At 49.0% G+C, this 23045-nt stretch overlaps 1 protein-coding gene across 2 annotated transcripts in view; it reads right to left on the bottom strand.

The window, feature by feature from the left end:
- The window catches only part of OSBP2 (oxysterol binding protein 2), a 123918-nt gene that overhangs the window by 97468 nt on the left and 3405 nt on the right, over window positions 1–23045 (bottom strand). For both annotated transcript variants that reach the window (XM_027566295.1, XM_027566293.1), the window contains exon 2: window positions 799–1007. In XM_027566295.1, coding sequence (XP_027422096.1) covers window positions 799–1007 — 209 coding nt within the window. The remainder of the gene's footprint in view (window positions 1–798; window positions 1008–23045) is intronic.

A 23045-nucleotide genomic window follows, 5' to 3' on the forward strand; every position in this document is an offset into this window, starting at 1 on the left:
AAAAACAGCAAAGTGGGGGATTGCACTTTTTAAAAATAAGTACTTATTTGTGGGACTTCCCCTTAGTCCAGTGGTTAAGACTGCCTTTCAATGCAGGAGGTGCGGGTTCAATCTCTACTCAGGGAATTACGATCCCCCAGGTTGCACGGTGCAGCCAAAAAAAATGTACTTATTTGAATATACACACGTAAAGACACACGATCCCGGAAGCTCGGTGGCCCCTGTGTGGCAGAACAGGGTGGTCAGCTGGGCAGAGAGTCAAGGGCAGACTTCACAGCATGCGCCTTTGAAACTGTTGGTTTACGAATCTTGTAAGACATTACATGGTAAAAAAATTAATGCATGAGAGTAAAATATAAAATGTCTTGCTTAGGACTTCTGAGCCAACCTTCCACCTTGGCGAAGGGGGCAGCTCTGGCTAAATGGTTTTCAGTCTCCGAAGCAGACCTCAGAGGAAGTCTGGCCTGAGGCACAAGCCCACCATCCTGGTCTCCCGCCCCGCCTTCTGCCTCTGGAGCTGACCCATCACAGCATCCAAAGCTTCTGCTGAAGCCCAGGAACCAGGGTTGACCCAAGAAAGGCACACCGAGCCCCGCCCACCACACACATCCCCACCCCGAGAACTGCCGGCCACCCCTGCCGTCTAACGTCCATCCGGCTGCTGAGGACGCGGAGCTGAGTGGGCAGGGCGAGGTGGGTCTGCCGGTCGGTCACCATCGTCACCCCAACACTCTCAGCTCCCTCGGCCTCCAGACCCGTGACACTGCACGTGCTCCCGCCACGCCGAGCGCTGGCTACCTGAGTGGTTGCTCATCATGCGGACAGCCCTGGCCTTGGCCAGCTCCAGGGCGGTGATCCACTGCTGCCGCTCCACCTCCGAGCCGGCCTTGAGGTGGTAGGTCCTGCCCCCACTGGTCAGCACGATACCGCAAGAGTCCTCCGTGTCGAAGTGCGCGGTGAACAGGTTGATGGTGCCACGGCAGGTGTGGGCCATTTCCCCCTGATTTCTGTGGGATGCGAGAGGAGGGATGGCATGAGGCTCCCAGACTCGGTAGTTCTGGACCAAGGGTCCCCAACCTCCAGGATCTAATGCCTGATGATCCGAGGTGGAGTTGATGGAATAATAATGCCAACAAAGTGCACATAAATGTAACCCACTCGAATCATCCCCAAAAGCATCCCCCACCTCCAGGTCTGTGGGAAAGCTGTCATCCACGAAACCAGTCCCTGGTGCTGAAGAGGTTGGGGACTGCTGTTCCAGACTGAAGAAGAGACCTCAAGGCCCATCCCTGGAGTCTCGGAGCCTTGGAGCTGGCCGCGGCCCTGACGCCAGTGCTAGGAGAGAACGCCTCTCAGGACTGACTGGTAGAGGCTGGGCCTTGGCGGGGGGTGCTCTCAGTGAGGAGAGGGGCTGAGGGAGGAGGGCCCACGTCAGGGCCACGTGCAGGGCATGCTGGCTGTGCTCTGAGCCCTTGCAGACACCGGGAAATGGAGAGGGGAGACAGCCAGGGCCCTGCCAGGCAGCGTAGACTTCTGACTCCACCCCAGGCTCTTTCCACCGAGTCTCAGAACCACAGAGTTGGAGCATGGTGGGAACCCACTGCTAAAACTGCAATTAGAGACCCGGAACCCCAGGGGGTGGACTTGGAGGGCCCCCCCAACCACTTGCCAGAAATGACCTGGGAACTGAGACCTGAAGAGCAAGGAAACCACCGTTCTCTTCTAGCCCCAGGAGATGAGGTCAACGGCTGGGCTGATCCAGTACCCCCAGTGACAAGGGACTACTCTGTGCTGGTTACAAGATCATGGAGCTGACGGTACCAAAGTAAGGGGAACATGCATGTGTATCACTAAGTCCCTCTGCTGTCCCCCTAAACTATCACAGCACTGTTAATTGGCTACACTCCAATATAAAATAAAAAGCTTAAAAAAAAAAAAAGGTAAGGAAAAGCAGAGGTGACTAAGGCCTGGGCCATTTCCAACTGTGATCAATGTCTGAAAACTGAGCTCCAACTACCATGACTGGATCTACTTAACTCACTCCTCAGACACTCACTGGAAATTCAGACACCAGTCCTCCTCCCCAACAAACCAAAGCTCTGTCCACAGAGGGGGTGGGGACAAGGTCAGCCCGTAGCCCTGCCGGTGCTGGAGTCCCTGTGGCAATTCTGCTGCTCTTCAGCGCTCACTTACTTTCCCTGGCTGCTCATCACCTGTTACTCTCTCAACTCTTCTACCAGTTCTAGAGTCAAATGACACAAGACGTTCATCTTTCACTGGAACAGCTGCTGCTGTTTCTGATTCTCTCCTGCTTTGGTTACATTCCTTAGAGAAGATGATGTGCGGCTGACATTGAACGACACTGGGGGTGAGAAGCACCCAACCCAAGCATAGGTGAGATCTGCTGGGTGCTGGCGGAGGCTGCGGTGGACCTAGAATGGCCAGCGGGGGAGGGGAAGAGGATGAACACCGAGAACAGCGTCGGGACCCGCCACAGCACCAGACAGAGGGGCCTGCTCCACAGCCTGCCTGCGCCAGTCTCCCAGGCGACCCCAGCGGGCCACCAGGACAGGACCCTGTCACTGACCGGACTTGCTATGTTCCCTCCCAGGGAATGGGGCGAGGTGTCTTGGAGGACGGTGGTCCCCCTATCACAGTTCAGTTCAGTCACTCAGTCGTGTCAGACTCTTTGTGACCCCATGGACCACAGCACGCCAGGCCTCCCTGTCCATCACCAACTACCAGAGTTTACCCAAACTCATGTCCATCGAGTCGGTGACGCCATCCAACCATCTCATCCTCTGTTGTCCCCTTTTCCTCCTGCCCTCAATCTTTCCCAGCATCAGAGTCTTTTCAAATGAATGAGCTCTTCGCATCAGGTGGCCAAAGTATTGGAGCATCAGTCCTTCCAATGAACACCCAGGACTGATCTCCTTTAGGATGGACTGGCTGGATCTCCTTGCAGTCCAAGGGACTCTCAAGAGTCTTCTCCAACACCACAGTTCGAAAGCGTCAATTCTTCGGCGCTCAGCTTTCTTTATAGTCTAACTCTCACATCCATACGTGACTACTGGAAAAACCATAGCCTCGACTAGACGGACCTTTGTTAACAAAGTAATGTCTCTGTTTTTTAATATGCTATCTAGGTTGGTCATAACTTTCCTTCCAAGGAGTAAGCGTCTTTTAATTTCATGGCTGCAATCACCATCTGCAGTGATTTTGGAGCCCAAAAAATAAAGTCATCCACTGTTTCCCCATCTATTTCCCATGAAGTGATGGGACCAGATGCCATGATCTTAGTTTTCTGAATGTTGAGCTTTAAGCCAACTTTTCCACTCTCCTCTTTCACTTTCATCAAGAGGCTCTTTAGTTCTTCTTCACTTTCTGCCATAAGGGTGGTGTCATCTGCATATCTGAGGTTATTGATATTTCTCCCAGCAATCTTGATTCCAGCTTGTGCTCCTTCTAGCCCAGCATTTCTCATGATGTACTCTGCATATAAGTTAAATAAGCAGGGTGACTATATGCAGCCTTGACGTACTCCTTTTCCTATTTGGAACCAGTCTGTTGTTCCATGTCCAGTTCTAACTGTTGCTTCCTGACCTGCATATAGGTTTCTCAAGAGGCAGGTCAGGTGGTCTGGTATTCCCATCTCTTTCAGAATTTTCCACAGTTTATTGTGACCCACACAGTCAAAGGCTTTGGCATAGTCAGTAAAGCAGAAATAGATGTTTTTCTGGAACTCTCTTGCTTTTTCGGTGATGCAGCAGACCTTGGCAACTTGGTCCCTATAGAAGCGGGAGGGCTCACGCCATCGGAGGCTCGAGTGGACCAGACTAGCGCAAGGTGTGGAGCGTCCTGGACACAAACCTTGTGCGTTTTCTCCAGTTCCCCTGACTGCCTCCTCCTCTGTCTCTGGGTCAGTGCCTCCTCCTTGTCCGGCTGTCCCTCTGCTTATGGACTTTCGTAAAATGACAGCGGGAATCAGGAAATGGGGGCAAACAGGGCAGATACCACCTCCCCCACCTTTGCTTCTGCGGACTGCTCGGCAGCACGCTTTCTCCTCACATGTGTTCTGCTCGGCGGCACGCTTTCTCCTCACATGTGTTCTGCTCGGCGGCACGCTTTCTCCTCACATGTGTTCTGGAGGAGTCTGTGCGCCAGGCCCACTGTGTCTCTGCCGCTCAAGGTGAAGCGACATCCAGCAAAGCAAGCATACTGCATCATCGCTTCTGTCCTTCCACTCCCCAATTCTGCTTCATTGCCCTGTGATCGCACCTCTCAAAGTGTTGACTCTTTAACATTTCTTGCCTTGGACTATGCTTTCTGGGGGATTTTCACAAAAAAATGTCTATGGGCAAGGGAAAAAAAAAAAAGGACAGGCAGCAAGTTTCAACCCAGACATATAGGAAGACAAAAGCTGGGACATCCCTGGCGGTCCAGTGGTTGAGAATCCACCTTGCAAGGCATGAGACATGGGTTCAATCCGTGGTCAGGAAACTAAGATCCCACATGTCTCAGAGCAACTAAGCCTGGGTGCCACAACGAGAGAGTCCGTGTGCCACTAGGAAAGATCCCCCATGACGCAATAAAGATCCCAGGTGCTGTAAGTAAGACCCAACGCAGTCAAATAAACGAATGCGTATTTTTAAAAATAAAGAAATAATAGGTTAGATTAAAAGATTCCTCTTACCCAAATCCAGGACAACTTGAGCATCAAAATAAATGATAATGATAGATATTAACCCACTGGATAAGCTAGAAATCCATGAATTCACTCTGACATAAATAAGTGAATAGGGAAAAGCTCTTTTTAAAGAGCAACCATCAAAGTTATAACTGAGTCCAGCAAGAATCGCCAAAGAGTGTTAAACACCAGTGGGGATGCTAGGTGAGGAACAGTTTTACAGAGCCTCAACGTGTCTCCCCATAAAAATATTTTCTAATCAGTCATTAAATTAATATTATAAAAGTAACTTCACAGTTGGAAAAACCTGGCCAACACCATCTTAACGAAATGATGGAAGCCACATTTGTTAGCAGTAGGACAAATCAACACGGTGTGCCTCCTGGGACTTCCGTGGTAGTCCAGCGGTTAAGAATCTGAGCTTCCCATGCAGGGGGTCTGGGTTTGATTCCTCGTTGAGGAACTAAGATCCCACATGCCAGAAAGAAACAAAAAAAAACCATGGTGTGCCTCCTGATACGGAGCACTGTGAAAGACAAGTATGCGTCCTATGGTGTTCCTGCCGCAAATGCAGGACTGCTTCTAAACATAAGGGAACTCCAGGCAATCCCATACTGAGGCATATTCTACAAAGTAACCGGCCTGAATTTCTCAAAAACTCTCAGGACACCAAAGACAAGGGAAAACGGAAAACTGTTCCAGACCGAAACGAAAGCGACAAGACAGGACAACCAAATGCAATCTATGGTCGGGAGTGGATCTCCTTGAAGGGACGTGATTGGGACAACTGGCAAATACAGACGGGGTCCACGGGTTGGATGGGAGCGCCGTGTCAGTGGTTACACTCTGCGCATGTCAGAGAACGTTCTGGGTAAGGAATGCACGCTGATGTGTTATGTGACCACAGGCCTCGCATCTGATACTTGTTCTTAAAGAGTTAAAAAAAAAGAATACAAATATATTGCTGTGCTAAGTGGCTTCAGTCGTGTCCAACTCTGTGACCCTATGGACTATAACCCACCAGGCTCCTCTGTCCATGGGATTTTCCAGGCAAGAATACTGGTGTGACAAGAATACTGCCATTTCCTTTAGAGACTGGTAACGTAGATGACGTATATTAACAGTTTGGGGAGGGACCTCCCTGGTGATCCAGGGACGGGGATGCTGTGCTCCCAATGCAGGGCGCCGGGCTTTGATCCCTGCTCAGGGAGCTGGAGCCCTGATGCCATAACTAAGATCCAAGACCCTGTGCGCTACCCCTGGGACTGAAAGTGAAAGTGCTAGCTGCTCAGTCAGGCCCGACTCTTTATCACCCATGGGCTGTGGCCCCGCCGGGTTCCTCTGTCCATGAGACCCTCCCTGGAGTGGGCTGCCATTCCCTTCTCCAGGGGATCTTCCCAACCCAGGGATCCCATCCGAGTCTCCCACACTGCAGGTGGATTCTTTACCATCTGAAGCATGGTTGCTGCTGGGACTAGGGGCAGCCAAATAAATGAATATAAATATTAAGAAAAATAATTGAGGGATCTGAGGGGTGGGCATTCTTGGTACTATTCTTGTAATTTTTGAAATTATTTCAAAACAAAAAGTTTATTTTAAAAAATCTGAGAAGTAGCAACAGTTATACTGAATGGACTCTATTTGGATTTCTGGAAACTGTAAAAAAAATTTGTAATCAATGGGGAAAATTTATTATAGGATTATATGAAATCATGTGTGTGAACCTTGTGAAAATTATAAAGAACCATTGAATTTAAAGAAATTTTCATTCAATAAATACCCATTGAGCGCCTACACATTTTTAATTTTTAAAAAAATCAATGGGGAAATTTTAATATTTACTGGATATTTGATAATATTAAGGAATTATTGTTAAATTTTTAGGCATTTTAATGCCATTTAGATGAATTTTTAAGAAACCTTCATCTCTAAAGAGATACATAATATTTACAAATATTCACTATTATTAAAATTATTTTTTAACGTAATTCTTGGCATTAAGTAAAAGATGTCTGGGACTTACTTCAAATTTAAAAAGAATTTTTTTATGTGGACCATTTTTAAAAGTCTTTATTGAATTTATTACAATACTGCTTCTGTGCTTTATGTTCTGGTTTGGGGGCAGTGAGGCATGAGCGATCTTAGCTCCCCTACCAGGGATCGAACCCGAAGTCCCTGTGCTGGAAGGCCAGGTCCCACCCACTGGACTACCAGAGAAGTGTCCACAGGACTGACTTCACATCAGGGGAGGGCAGGGAGGCCTTATGGTGAGACTTGCTGACACCAGGTGATGGGTATCAGCTACTTTTATGTGTTTGAAAATTTCCGTAGTAAATAAAATCCATTTAAAATCTGTCACATTTTAAGTTCGTCCCTCCTGTGTATGCTGATGGCCAACAGCGGCGCTGAAGGACTCTGGGGACGGGTCCCTGTGAGCCAGCCCAGGAATGGGGCTGCGTGCGCAAGTGTCTCTGGAGCGAGATGACGGGTCCCTAGGGCACAGGACAGGATCTATTTTGAGCTCAGTCATGAGCCTACACAGAACAATTCAGGGTACTTGAACAGATTTAATTTTTTAAATCATCACACAATCCATGGAGCTGCAGTCACGATCTACAGCATCCTAGATTCTTCCTTTAACAAGCGATCTCTGAGCTTAAAAATTCAGCAGCACTAACATAACCCCCTCCCCAAATGCCACATCAAGCAAGGGAAAGTGAAAGTCGTGTCCGACTCTTTGCAACGCCGTGGACTGTACAGTCCAGGGAATTCCCCAGGCCAGAATACTGGAGTGGGTAGCCGTTCCCTTCTCCAGGGGATCTTCCCAACCCACGGATCAAACCCAGGTCTCCAACATTGCAGGCAGATTCTTTATCAGCTGAGCCACAAGGGAAGCCCACATCAAGCAAAGGAAGCTCTAAAAAAGAAAATCAGTTCCCAAGACAAGAGGAAGATTAAAATGTCACTTAAGAAGAAATCAGAATTTAACACACTATGACAAATCTTGACAGCGTATTAAAAAGCAGAGGTACCATTTTGCCAACAAAGGTCCGTATCATCAAAGCTGTGGTTTTTCCAGGAGTCATGTATGGATGTGAGAGTTGGACCTTAAAGAGGGCTAAGTGCTGAAGAATTGATGCTTTTGAACTGTGATGTTGAAGAAGACTCTTGAGAGTCCCTTGGACAGCAAAGAGATCAAACCAGTCCATCCTAAAGGAAATCAGTCCTGAATATTCACTGAAGGACTGATGATGAAGCTGAAGCTCCAGTACTTTGGCCACCTGATTCGAAGAGCGGACTCATTGGAAAAGACCCTGATGCTGGGAAAGACTGAGGGCAGGAGAAGGGGGTGAAAGGATGAGTTGATTGGATGGCATCACCGACTCAATGGTCGTAAGTCTGAGCAAACTCCAGGCGATAGTGAAGGACAGGGAAGCCTGGCGTGCTGCAGTCTATGGGGTCACAAGTCGGACGTGACTGAGCAACTCAACGACAACAGCAAAGGACAATTACAAATTTAAATGTAGATCATGAGTTTACTGATGGTGAGACGTGTAATTTATTCAAGAATTCTTCTTCCCTTCATGGCCTCTGGTATTATAGGCACTGACATTAATATTACATGAAATAATCTTACATAAAAGTTGACTCATACCCAGCTTCGATGGAAGCAGAAACAGCAGCTCAATTCCTGTCAAGCCATGACAGCAGCCTGCAAAATCAAAGTTCCCACACCATCGTCATGGACTCCCGAACAGAGGCTGAGTTCAAAACCACCTTCACCCCCGTGCACGTTCATTCTTTCCTTCAGTCAACATGGCAGGCCAGGCCCCGGGGTCTGGTCGGTGAGTAAGACAGAGGCAGTTAGGGTCTCTGTGGGACGGTCTCTCTCTCCCGGGCCCCCACAGCATCCAGCAAGGGTGTGTGGCCTTCTGGGACTCCTTGGGCAGTCCAGTAGCTAAGACCTCACACTCCCAATGCAGAGGGCCTGGGTTTGATCCTTGGTCAGGGAACTAGATCCTTCCCACAGGCCACAACTAAGAGTTCAAATGTCTCAGCTAAAGACCCCATGTGCCGCAATGAAGACGAAAGATCCCGTGTGCCGCAATGAAGACCTGCAATGGCCAAATCAATAAAGATTCAAAGAAAAAAAGAAAAGAGCACGTGGCCTTCTGTCCCTCCCCCAGCATGTGGACTGAGCGAGGGAAGGGTACCGTCAGCAAAGAGGGGTCTCCCCACGACACAGTTCTTCAGCTCCAGAAGGATAGTCCACAGCGTGGCTACCCCCGAGAGAGACCTCAGGTATGTTTCTTCATCCTCTGGCAAATCCAGCCCGCTCTCCTTGACCGGACCAGTTAAACAGGAGTGTGGGGTTACACAGGAGGCTCTCACTCGTTAAGCATTCGCTGCCCACAAAACTCTTCCATTCAGAACATCCCCGTCACTTATGAAAGAGCTTACCAAGTGTTTCTTCCTGCATGCTCACTCCGGGATCACTCCTCCTGGGGAAAGCCAGCAGCCATGCTGTGAGGACACTTCGGACAGGCCCACAGAGCCAGGAGCAGAGGCCTCCTGTCCACGGCCAGCGCCACTTGGCCCCGGCAGAAGGAGGGAGTGGCCTTGGACGTGCATCCTCCAACCCCGGTCGAGCCTTCAGGTGAGTGTCGCCCTCATGAGACCATCCCCAGCCACGGCTCCTCCAGCTAGCCACCTGCTCATGAACTCCTGACCCATGGAAACAGTGAGGTGCTTATTATTGTTTTCTGCCACTGAAGGTTGTGCGACCGTCGTGGAACAATAGAGAAAACACAGGATGCTAAGTCAGTCTCTCTGAGGATGAACAGTGGGGCCACACGGACAGGGTAAGTCCAGCCATTGCAGGGCAGAGAATCACCCCCAGCGAGGACAGGTGCTGTCTGGAAACCCATCTCGGATCAATGGAAGAAGGACGCTCTAACAGAATTATCTAAGGAAGCCCAGCTTATCTTGGGAGATGAAGGTTTATTCTCTGTCACCTGAGAGATTTGCTCAAGGCTGATGCTGAGGGGGCAGAAATGCTACCGGAAGAAATCAGTGTATACGCGCTACCAAGTGTAAAACAGACAGCTAGTGGGAACTTGCTGTAGAGCACAGGGAGCTCAACTCGATGCTCTGCGATGACCTAGAGGCTGGGACGGGGGTTGGAGTTCGAGAGGGAGGCGATGTATGCATACTTAAGAGCTGGTTCACTTTGTCGTACAGCAGAAACGAACGCAACATTGTAAGGCAACCATACGCCAATAAAAAATGATAAATGAAAAATAAAGAAGTCAACGAACAGACAGATGGTTGGACAAGGTGACCTTTGCCTTCCTTTTCTACCTAGACATTCTCCCCCCACCAGCTTCCCAGGCCCCAATGGCAGGTCTGTGCAGTGCGTGGCCGGCTAAGTTACTCAACGCTGATCTAACGTGCGATGGGCCTTGTGGGAGGAAACATGACCTAGGGTCCTGGCCTTCAGCAGCTGCACATGCAGAGGTGACACAACGCCACCGCCTACAAACTAGGACCGCAGTGGGAGGGGGAACGGGTGGGCTGCAGGCAACAGCAGGTCGTGAAGCTGACTCCGGTGGGAGAGGAGGCACCACAGGAGTCTGCTCAGAGGCCGAGAATGTTGTAATCCCACGTACAGGAGGCACAGACTCGGTAAACCGACAGGCAAAATAAAGTCAAGTTTAGGACAACTGCGGGACTCAGATGAAGAAAATCGCTCTGTGCCTGCATCTGGCAAAATAATTTAATTTTCTAAAAGCGGAAAATTCAGGGGCAGTGCCTGCCTTGTCCCCACCCAGCCTGCTCACAAGTCTCCCCAGACTGGGACCTGGAAACGCCATTAGCTCTATTCCCATGCTCCCCTGGGCTCAGGGCAGGGGCCTCCGCTGCCCCCAGACCAAATCCAATATCAACAGTAGGAGTAAAGGGAGACGAGCACCTGGATGCCGCAGCTGCAGCCCCAGAGAGCTCCCACAGGTCTGTGCAGGAGCAGGGAGGCCAGAGGACACGGGATGCCCAGCAGAAGCATCCATCGGTCCTCCTCTACCAGCTCAGCCACCAGCTCCTGGCTGCCTGGACTCTGACCTCCAAGCCACTGAGTCAACAGACCTGCGCCCCTCAACGTGCCAAGCTCAGTGCCAGGCATAAATCATTTCTGATAGCTCATCTCCCTTTCTTCCAGTTGGTTGAACTATCAAGTTCTCAGGAGGCTGGGGCTGGAAGGAACCCCGGAGCTCACCCTGCAAATGAGTGTGATAGCTGAAAGGGAGGTTGGAGGTTGGGATAAACTGAAGCTTTTTTCCCTCCCCGCCAATTCTTAAAATCCTCCTTGAATTACACTTACATGCCCATGTCCTTTGCCACAGGGCTTTGCAGGATCACACACTGGAGTGGGAAGTGGGTGAATTCCCACCCTACCGACACTGGGTGGGGTTATGTGCTTGGACTTGGCCAGTGGGGTGTGGACAGGAATGTGGGTGCATGGCTCCCCCAGCCCACAGGGCAGAGGGGGGAGCAGAGTGTCTCTTGCTGAGGCAGAGCTGGGGAGATACGCAAACAAAAATAACTGCCTCCCTTGCTTTATTTTTTTTAATGTTTTTTAAATTAATTTTTATTTATTTGGCTGCACCAGGTCTTAGCTGCAGCATGTGGGATCTAGTTCCCTGACCAGGGATGGAGCTCAGGCCCCTTGTATTGGGAGTGCCGAGTCTTAGAAGTCCCGACCCCCTCCTTGCTTTAAGCCTCTGGGTTTGGGGGTGGTCTGCTTTGGGGCTGCCTGATCCAGGAGGAAAGTGAGCTGAGGACCCAGCTCTAACTCCTTCTCCTGTCAGGACAGTCAGAGCCTGCTGTTACCAGAGTGTGACTGTGGAGGACGAGGTCAGATGACCCTGGAGAGGCAGAGCTGAGGCTGGTCCTGTGGGTGAACGGGCTGCACGAGTACAGGAGGAAGGGAAGGTGGAGAAGGAGGCTCCAGTGTGGAAAAGCAGGCGCCTGTCAGCAGCCTCTGTGGGCAACCTCAGCGTCTGCTCCTGATCTCCGCCCGCCTCCTCTTAGGCTACTGCAAACACTCTGTGTGAGTAGAGGGCTCTGCAGCTGGTCACAGCGGTCTCGAGAAGGGAGACACGACCAAAGAGGTCCATCTTCCTGGACTTCGCTTCCCACGGTCCCTGGGGACAGAGCCACAGCTAGACCCTGAGGATGACAGGCTGGCACGTTCAGTGAGTGACCATGTTTTCCAAAAGAGTTTGGTTTCCACCTTTGCATATGTGGTCAAGTGATCTTTGACAGGGTGCCGAGACCACTCAATGGGGACAGGACAGTTCTCTTCAACAAATTTGCTGTCATGTGCAGGCTTAGTCGTGTCCAACTATTTGTGTGACCCCACGGACTGTAGCCCGCCAGGCTCCTCTGTCCATGGGATTCTCCAGGCGAGAATACTGGAGGGGGTTGCCATTTCCTCCTCCAGGAAATCTTTCCGACCTAGGGATGGAGCCTGCATCTCCTGCGGCTCCTCCCTTGCAGGGTGGATTCATTACCACCGCGCCACCTGGGAAGCCCGCTTCAACTAATGGTGCTGGAAAAACTGGATACTGTATCCACACGCAAATAAGTGAGATTGGACCCTTAACTTACACATACACAAAAATGAACTCAAACTGGCTTAAGGATCTAAGACAACTCTGGGTCCAGCGATCAAAGCAGTTCTGCTGAAAACGCAGTCTCCGGATCAGAGGTCTGGTCCGTGCCTGTCTGCCCTGCTCTCTTGGGATGCTCCCTCTGAGGGAAACCAGCCCCAAGGGAAGCAGCCTATCTGCTCTGAAGCCACTGTGCTACAGCCCAAACCAGCCGTGTGGACAGCACAAGGAGGAGCTCTGAGACCCTGTGGACGGAGAGAGAGGCTCGGCCAGCCTCCAGATGCTCCAGAACCTGCCATCCCAACCCCAGCCACCAGCTGACTGCAGCCCCACTCGAGGGCCTGTGCCAGAACTGTCCAACCAAGCCCTTTCTGAATTCCCACCCAACAGAAAACTGTGGGCAATAATAAAAGCATTGTTGTTATTTTAAGCCTCAGAGTTCCGCGGCAGTGGATAGCGGGTAAGCCTAGTGCACTAGGCAGCTGACCTTGCCAACGGTTTCAGTGTTTAGCAAAGACCTGATAACAAAACGTCCTGCTTAAAAAAGGGGGGAGGGGCCTGCTGTGGGGTCTCATACAGGGACTGACCCTGAAGACGGGCGAGGCAGGGTATCTCCTGAATGAAGGGAACTGGTGGGAACCGAGAGGGGACAAAGGACCCCCACTATCTCTTCATGGGGGAGGCTGCCCACCCGCAGGTCTCCCAAGTGGGACCCAGAAGTATCTACACCAGGGGGATCTGGAGGGACGGCTTGTTTGGGTGGGAGACACAGCTTCTAACACTAAGAGGACAGGCTCCAGTGGTGGAATTCCAGAAAGTGTGGGGTTCAGATCTTAGCTCAGCCACCCACTAAGTGACACCAACTCAGTGGAACAAACCCTGGCTTTCTCAGTTGTTACCAGGACATGATGACAACCTTTCCCCCTGGGTTTGTCATCCAATGGGATGACACAGGCATAAGCACCTTATACGCCACTAGTGACAGTCACTCAGGCGTGCCCAGCTCTCCGCGACCCCACGGACTATACAGTCCATGGGATTCTCCAGGCCAAAATACTGGAGTGGGTAGCCTTTCCCTTCTCCAGGGGATCTTCCCAACCCAGGGATCGAACCCAGGTCTCCCACACTGCAGGCAGATTCTTTACCAGCTGAGCCACAGGGAAGCCCTATACACCTCTAGTCACTGTTCAAATATAGTCATTAGTGGAATCTAAGATAGAACAGGGTAAAAATACAGGGTACTGTCTCCATCACAATTTTTGTGTCATGCGTTGAAGATTTCCTTGATGACTCAAAAACCTTAAATACAGCTAGAACAGCCTCTGCCCAGCTCATGAAGACATCGGGCAAACAGAACATTGAGGTTTGTACCTCTGCCTCCGTTCCTTTTAAAGATTCCTGCAAGTCAAAGCAGGCTGGTGTCGAGGCCGTTTCCTGTTTTCACATGACTCATCCGAGGACCTGCCAGCATCCCCGTTGGAGTATAGTCAGAAATGGCCGACTCCAGGGCTGAGCTAAGACAAGAGCAAGAAGAGCCTGGAACATCTTTCCAAGCCGGACACGGGATGCTATCAGCACCATCAGGGTCCTTTCCAGAGGACTCCGGAACCAACCGAAGAGGCTGCACTAGGCAAAGAGAAGGCCAGATGAGATGAGTATCAGTAAGGACTACGCAGCAGCGGGTGGACACGGCATTTATTCTGCCTTTCCTGTGTGAACTGTATCCTTGAGTAACCCAAGTAGATGAGGGTAAATTTCTCTTTATAGAAGTATTCCTGCAAATAAGTGAGGAAGAATGATAGAATTAGGCTAATCTAAGACTGACTGCTACCACCCGCTAACGTCAAAGACCAAAAAGTTACCAGACATCACGAGCTCCTGATGAACCCGTCACCACCTGATCAAGTTTCCAGCTCCATCCGCCAAGCTAGGGAACCACAGAGGACATAGGAACATGTTAACCTACACCAAGAGGAGGCAACCAGCAAAACTAGAGAGACATCCTTTTTTTTCTAACTTTTAAGAACTTGATTAATATATTTGGCTGCATCAGGTCTTGGTTACAGCACTCTGGATACTCGCTGTGGCGCGCAGGCTTCTCTCTAGTTGTGGTGAGCGGGCTTCAGAGCACATGGGCTCAGTTTCCCAGTGGCTTGTGGGGATCTTAGTTCCCCGAACAGGGATCAAACCCACATCCCCTGCATTGGAAGGCAGATTCTTAACCACTGGACCACCAGGGAAGTCCCACAGACATTCTATAGGCAGACCTTATTTAGGTCCTGATACAAACAAATGCATCAAAAAAACACTTAGGAAAAAACTTTATGGCATTTGAGACCACTGAAACTTTGAACACTGACTTGATATTTGATGATAATAAGGAATTATTGCTAATTTTAGTTGTAACAATGGTGCTGTGGATATGTTTTTTAAAAATCCTTATCCTTTAAAGATACTGAAATATTTACAGGTGATGTATGATATTTGAAGTTCACTTCAAAATGATGTGGGGTAAGGGCACTCAGATGAAATAAGATTGGCCGGGAAGTTAATAATTGTTGAAACTGGAGAAATGGATGAATACAGGTCCATTTTACTCTTGTCTACTCTTACAGATGTTTTAAATTCTCTATAACAAAGAGTTTTAAATGTAAATGAATACAATGAGATCTCAAATTCATCACATATCCTTGTCTTAGGATAAGCCTCTGAATAGGAGCTGAGAAGCTGGGTCATGTGTAGCTTCTGTGGAAAAAAAAAAAAAATTTTTTTTTTTCCACTGGCATTTGGGAATCTACAAGACACCATGCCCAGCACCCCAGGGGACACCATAGAGAGAAGACACAGCCCCACGCTCTGGCAGGGAGGAGACGGGCCAACAGCCAGCTAACAGGAGTACACAGCCAAATGACACCACGCAAAAGGGCCGTCAGAGGAACGATGGTTCTGCCAGCCCCACTCATTGCAGGGGGATCCAGGCAGGTTCAGGCTGCGATGACCTGGAATTCGGCTGCCTGGCTAGGCTACCTACAGCAGTGGGCAGGGTTGCTCTTGCTGGGAGGTGGTAGGTGCAGGGATCTGAAGGGAAGAGTGAAAGGCATGAGGCTGGCAGAAGGAGAATAAGGTCGGCTGGGCAGAAGAAGACTTGAAGACAGAGAAGGAGGGTGGAGGGAGCTGACTGGGAAGGGCAGTGAGCACTGAGTCCAGGGAAGCCACAAACTGTAAGTTATATTTAGGGAGACAACACCTACTGCCGCTTCAGAGGACAACACAGCCCGGCTCCGAGCCAGCTCAGCAAGGCCATCTGCCCTCTTTTTGGTTTAGGCAATGGCCCAGCAACGCAGATCAAAAGGTGCGCATCAAGGTCATTAAACCGGCATCCGACGCACAGAGCTGTGACTGAACAGGTGACAAGTGGCCAAGAGGGGTGAAGCTAAGTGATCGGAACTCTAAGAACTTTTAAAAGCGGAAACACGAGGGAAAAGAGTCGCTCGTAAAAGAAGAAAAGCACACAGTACCCAGCGTGACCGTGAGACTCGCTGACAGTTTGCTTCGTGTGTGCAATTACCAAGGGAACCTCTTAAAGCCACGTCCGTGTGGGGACACCTGGTGTGTGACTCAACACACACTAAGCTGCCAATATCAACTTTAGTTCAGGGCATCGCTCATCATCTCCTCTCCGCATGTCACCATCCAGAGTCGTCGTCCAGGAAACAGGCCCATTTCCTCCATATTTTGTTCCCTCCTGGGATAAACAGATATTGATCTTGGTTTAAGGAACCTCACATCCTTTTCACAAGCCTGTCTTTCTTTATTGACATCTTTTGCCAACTGCATCCCAGAAGACTACAGGAGGTGTGAAAGCCACAGGCTTGAGTAGCCAGCCCCCTGGGAAGCCCCACAGCACTTTGCCTGAACCCGCGGGCCTCTCACTGACTGGCCAGGACGGATGCAGAGGCTGGCCAGGAACTTAATTACTGCTGAAACTGGAGACTGGGCCCCTCCTCCTCCACCCGTGGTTCCACGATGCGCACGTGCTTGTCTCCCATGCTGCCTGTACATTGTTGGCCCTCGATAAGTGATACAACCAAAGCTGCAGTACGTTCGCTGTCACCATGTTCCAGACTGCGTGCTGGCTCTGATCCTGGATTAACAGACCCTCCCTGAAGAAGGTACAAGGCTTTGCAGCAGCTGAAGAACTCACACCAGACATCTCACCAAAGGTGTAAAAGGGAAGGTCCTGTAGAGGAAGGAGGTCCATGTGGCGAGTGCACCCTCGTCCTGGGCAAACCCAAGTCAGGCAAACCCAAGCCTGACAAATCCAAGAAGGGACTTGGGGAAGGTCTAGTCAGAAAAGTGCCTGAGATGAGACGTCCCTGGTTGTCCAGTGGTTAGCATGCTGTGCTCCCAGTGCAGGGAGCCCAGGTTCGATCCCTGGTTGGGGAACTAAGATCCCACATGACACATGCAGCCTCCCCTGCCAAAAGATTTTTTTAATTAAAAAAAAAAAAGGAAGATGCCAAACTTGGCCACAGTGTCCCTTTGGCACAAAGCTGTCTGCAGAGGTGCCCACACAGCAACCCTATAAACTCCCAAAGGAGAAAGATGTGGTCCTTAGGTCGGTCTGGGGCCATTATGGATATTTCAAATGTGAGAAACCCACAGTAGGCGACTGCTAACACAGGGGATGGGACTGTTGAAAGAGATTCCTGGAGAGGACAGGGAAATATAGGGCCCTTGGGGCGGGCAGGTGGTGCCACACCAGGGCCCCCGTCCAGGGCAGAAGCTGGAGGCTGGGACACCAGCTCAGCTCAGCCATGACGCGGCACCAGCAATGGGGAGGAGGGGTGGACGCGGGGAAGGAGACAGGCAGGGCTTGGCTGTTCCATCTGATGTAGGGTGAGGGCGGCAGGAAGCAGCGTGACTTGGGTTTCCAGCTATTCAAAGAAAGGAAGGTCAGGAGGAGGAGCGGGTTGTGTGGGGAAATTATAATTTGTGTGACTACACCTCACTAACAGATGCCTTCTCCTTGCAAGGAAAGCTATGACAAACCTAGACAACATATTAAAAAGCAGACATCACTTTGCCCACAAAGGTCTGTATGGTCAAAGCTATGGCTTTTCCCATAGTCATGTACAGATGTGAGTGTCAGACCATAAAGAAGGCTGAGCATCAAATAATTGATGCTTTCAAATTGTGGTGCTGGAGAAGACTCTTGAGAGTCCCATGGACTGCAAGATCAAACCAGTCAATCCTAAAGGAAATCAACCCTGAATATTCATTGGAAGGACTGTAACTGAAGCTGAAAATCCAGCTGAAGCTGGCTACCTGATATGAAGAGCCGACCCGCTAGAAAAGATCCTGGTGCTAGGAAAGCTGAAGGCGACAGGGGAAGGGAGCAGGAGAGGATGAGGTGGTTAGACAGCATCACCAACTCAATGGACGTGAGTCTGAGCAAACTCCGGGAGACAGTGGAGGACAGAGGAGCCTGGTGTGCTGAAGTCCATAGGGTCCCAACGTGTAGGACATGACTTAGCAACTGAACAACAAGACCTTGCTAAGAACACTGACGTGCCGTGTCTCCTCCAAAACATACTGCCAGTCCTCTTGGAGGCTCTTTGCAACACCTTCGTGCTAAACATTAAAGAAATGTGTACACATTTTCAACCCGTGCATTCCTTCCCAGCTTCCTTATGGTCTCATAATATAAAATACTGGATGATATTTCAAATTAAAGCTGAATCCAATACAATAAGGCCACCTTCTGGGGTGGATAACCTAGTGGCTTAACCTGAAGACTTGTACTTTCAACTTCATGTTTTCAGGGACATTTTGCAACTGGATGGTCTTTTCTAGCTCCATCCTTTAAGCATCACCTAAACTGACATCATGCAGAAGGGAATGGCAACCCACTCCAGTATTCTTGCCTGGAGAATCCCATGGACAGGGGAGCCTAGCAGGCTACAGTCCATGGGTCACAAGAGTTGGACACAACTTGGTGACTAAACCACCACCAAACTGACATCAAAAAGACTGTCTCAGGGGATTAAGATAAGACTACACTTTCACTGCGCAGTCACATATAAGACTCTGCTTTCTTTGATGAGGACAAGAGTTCAATCCCTGATTGGGGAACTAAGAGCCCACAAAACTTGCAGTGCTGCAAAAAAAAAAAAAAAAAAAGGAGTCATAGCCACAAAAATGAATGGGCATGACTGTGTCCCGATAAAACTTTATTTAAAAAAAAATACTAGGCCTCCCTGATGGCTCAGTGGTAAAGAATCTGCCTGCCAATGCAAGAGACAGGGGTTAGATCCCTGATGCCAGAAGATCCCACACGTTGATGAGCAACTAAGCCCGTGCACCACAACCACTGAGCCCGTGCCCTAGAGCCCATGCTCTGCAACGAGAAGCCTCCGCAATGAGAGCCTGCGCGCTGCAGCTGCAGAGCAGCACCCGCTCACCACAAGGGCAGAAAAAGCACATGCAGCAACAAGGGCCCAGCACAGCCAAACAAATAGACAATACAATTATATACACAGAGGCAAAATACTGTCTCCAGGAGAGCTTGCCTCTGAGAGTTGGCCTCACTGGAGGAGTACTCGATCCATCCTACAGGCAAAAACGTCTTGGCCTCCACCCTAAAGTGGGCCCGATTCACCCTGTGTTCAGTGGGCTTCCTCAGCTGGAGGACTTGGAAAACTTACTTTCAATTGACTGAAGCCTGCTTTCTTATAGACCCAGACTAATTTCCTTGGTCCCTTTCTCGATAACTGGCTTCGCCATTCCTACCCACAGATTAGCCTGAACAATAATAAATTGAAACCTTTTGGGTGGACTCCCCTCGTGGTCCTGTGGTTAAGAACTGGCCTTGCAATGCAGGGAATGCGGAATCAAGCCCTGGTTGAGCAACCAAGTCCACTCACCACAACGCCTGAGTCCACGCGCTCTGGAGACCATGTGCTACAACCAGGAAGACTGTGCACCAGTGAAAAATCCCACACGATGCAACGAAGATCCTGAGTGCCACAACCAAGACCCGATGCAGCCAAACAAATATTTTTTTAAAGTTTTCGTTTCATGATTTGCTTGAAATCATTTCCTGGGAAGCAAATGTCATTTCTAATGTTACTGAGCAGGCAACCTGTACAGAACAAAACAGACTTTTGTTTAATCAAATCAACTGTGTCATTAACGTGGATAAAGCTTATCTGTCTTAAAAATAAATAAATAAATAAATAAAATAATAATAAAGCTTATGTGTCAAACACTCTCACCATAAGGACTTGTTGAGGCTAATACTTTTTTTTAAAAGATTTCTTTTTTTTTCCATTTATTTTTTTAAATTTATTTTAATTGAAGGCCAATTACTTTACAATATTGTGGTGGGTTTTGCCATACATTGACATGAATCAGCCATGGGTGTACATGTGTTCCCCATCCTGACCCTCCCTTCCACCTCCCTCCCCATCCCATCCCTCAGGGTCATCCCAATGCACCAGCCTCGAGCACCCTGTCTCATGCATCAAACCTGGACTAGTGATCTGTTTCACATATGATAATATACATGTTTCAATGCTATCCTCTCAAATCATCCCACCCTCGCCTTCTCCCAGAGTCCAAAAGTCTGTTCTTTACATCTGCTGTCTCACATATAGGATCATCGTTACCATCTTTCTAAATTCCATATATATGAGTTAATATACTATATTGGTGTTTTTCTTTCTGACTTACTTAGCTCTGTATAATAGGCTCCAGTTTCATCCACCTCATTAGAACTGATTCAAATGTATTCTTTTTAATGGCTGAGTAACAGTCCATTGTGTATATGTACCACAGCTTTCTTATCCATTCGTCTGCTGATGGACAACTAGGTTGCTTCCATGTCCTGGCTATTATAAACAGTGCTGCAATGAACATTGGGGTACACGTATCTCTTTCAATTCTGGTTTCCTTGGTGTGTATGCCCAACAGTGGGATTTCGGGGTTGTATGGCAGTTCTATTTCCAGTTTTTTAAGGAATCTCCACACTGTTCTCCATAGTGGCTGTACTAGTTTGCATTCCCACCAACAGTGTAAGAGGGTTCCTTTTTCTCCTCACCCTCTCCAGCATTTATTGTTTGTAGACTTTCTGATGGCAGCCATTCTGACCGGTGTGAGATGGTACCTCACTGTGGTTTTGATTCGCATTTCTCTGATAATGAGTGATGTTGAGCATCTTTTCATGTGTTTGTTAAGGGCTAATGAGTTGGACTGTGAAGAAAGCTGAGTGCCGAAGAATTGATGCTTTTGAACTGTGGTGTTGGAGAAGACTCTTGAGAGTCCCTTGGACTTCAAGGAGATCCAACCAGTCCATTCTAAAGGAGATCAGCCCTGGGTGTTCTTTGGAAGAAATGATGCTAAGGCTGAAACTCCAGTACTTTGGCCACCTCATGCAAAGAGTTGACTCATTGGAAAAGACTCTGATGCTGGGAGGGATTGGGGGCACGAGGAGAAGGGGACGACAGAGGATGAGATGGTTGGATGGCATCACTGACTTGATGGAGGTGAGTTTGAGTGAACTCCAGGAGATGGTGATGGACAGGGAGGCCTTGCGTGCTGCGATTCATGGGGTTGCAAAGAGTCGGACACAACTGAGTGACTGAACTGAACTGAATACCTTTGAAGAGTGAAAGTCGCTCAGTCGAGTCCGACTCTTTACGAGCCAAATCTATACAGTCCAAGGAATTCTCCAGACCAGAATACTGGAGTGGGTAGCTGTTCCCTTCTCCAGGGGATCTTCCCAACCTGGGGATCAAACCCAGGTCTCCCACATTGCATGCAGATTCTTTACCGGCTGAGCCACCAGGGAAGCCCATACCTTTGAAAATTCTGCATTATTATTATGAATTCTTCCCTAATTTCAGGTAGTTACACATTCCCTGTGAGATGAGAACTTGGGATGAAAGTTTTTAAATGGGAACTAACAACCAAAAAAGAGCACAAAACCATATTTCCGTTATTGGTATTCAAATAGTCAAACAAATACGTGATTAAGTGTGCCACGCAATAGAATAACCTTGCCTCCTGTATTTACATTCCTAGCACATTGTTGGAAAGAAGTAACCTGCCAACAATTACCCAGACCTCCCAGAAATGCTTTCAGTATGTGACAATATTTACAAAGAGCGTCTTGTTATTCCTGATAATACGAATGTTACTAAGCCCAGCTGTTGCCACTGTGTACTTTCTCCCTTGGAACAAACTTGACTTTGAGTGAGCTTTTCCAGCAGAATCTAGGACAGAAACACTCGAGGAAGCCACACTTAATGGAGAAATTCTAATCCAACCCCCACCCCGCCCCCGATTTTCTATCAAAGTAAAAATAACGGGGACTGAAATGCAGGTCAAGACTGTGATGCAATACTCATTTAATTGGCAAAGTCAACGCTGACAATACCAAGAGCTGCAAAGGACAGAGATCAGAGATCCACAAAAAGCTCTTATTTGTTCCCAGTGGGACTATAAACTAGCACAACTGCTCTGGAAAAGAGCTCGGCGTTCACAATCTCCACAACCCAGTGATCTCACCTGCAAGGACTCCCGCACGCATTCAAGTGTTTCTGTAATCACCCATCAAGAGGAGCAGGGCTTCCCAGGTGGCTCAGTGGTAAAGAATCCACCTCTACTGTGTCTCCTCTACTGCAGGAGACACAAGAGATGTGGGAGCCCACTCCAGTATTCTTGCCTGGGAAATTCCACAGACAGAGGAGCCTGGCAGGCTACCGTCCATGGGGCTGCAGTCAGATGCTACTGAGCAGGCACGCACTAACAAGAGGAGCACACACAGGTAAAAGGTACACTTTCAACCCGGGCTGTCATAGAGCACCCAAAATTAGTCCCCCCAAATCATATGTTGTACAAGATCCCTTTTCACACAGTTAAAAACGGTTGAGGGACTTCCCTGATGCTCCAGCAGCTAAGACTCCATGCTCCCAATTGCAGGGGGCCTGGATTTGATCCCTGGTCAAGGAACTAGATCCCACATGCCGAAATTAATACCTTGTGCAACCAAATACATAAATATTTTAAAATAAAATAAAACAAGATTTTTAAAAATAAAATTAAAGTGGTTGAAATGAAAAACTTTTTTTAATTGCATATAGATGTGCGAGTGCTTAGTCACTCAGTCATGTCCAACTCTTTGTGACCCCACGGACTACAGCCCACCAGGCTCCTCTGTCCATGGGATTTTCCCAGGCAAGAATACTGGAGTGGGTTGCCATTTCCTTCTCCAGCATATAGATGAGATAAAACTAAATTAAAAAAAAGAAAACGGATGTTGATCAGGATTTGGAATGACAGTTATCTTGGAGACAGGCAGGCTGGAGCATAGGATCAGGCAAAGAACACAAGAAATGTCCAAACTAGGCTTTGCTCAGTTTCAAAACAAACAAACAAACAAAATTTACAGTTTTTCCAAAAGGGAAGCTACCAAGAGAAGAGGCTCCAGTTCCTTCCCCAGCAGCCACGTCACCCAGCACTAACGCTGACTCCACCATGCCCCTAAGGAAAGATCGTGAAAGAAATGGTAACTCTGGGGATTTCCCTGGTGGTCCAGTGTCTAGGACTCCATGCTCCCAGTGCAGGGGGCCTGGGTTCAAACCCTGGTCAGGGAACTTAGATCCCACATGCTGCAACTAAAGATTCTG

The sequence above is a fragment of the Bos indicus x Bos taurus genome, chromosome 17 (assembly GCF_003369695.1).
Source record: "Bos indicus x Bos taurus breed Angus x Brahman F1 hybrid chromosome 17, Bos_hybrid_MaternalHap_v2.0, whole genome shotgun sequence".
Classification (NCBI taxonomy): Eukaryota; Metazoa; Chordata; class Mammalia; order Artiodactyla; family Bovidae; genus Bos; species Bos indicus x Bos taurus.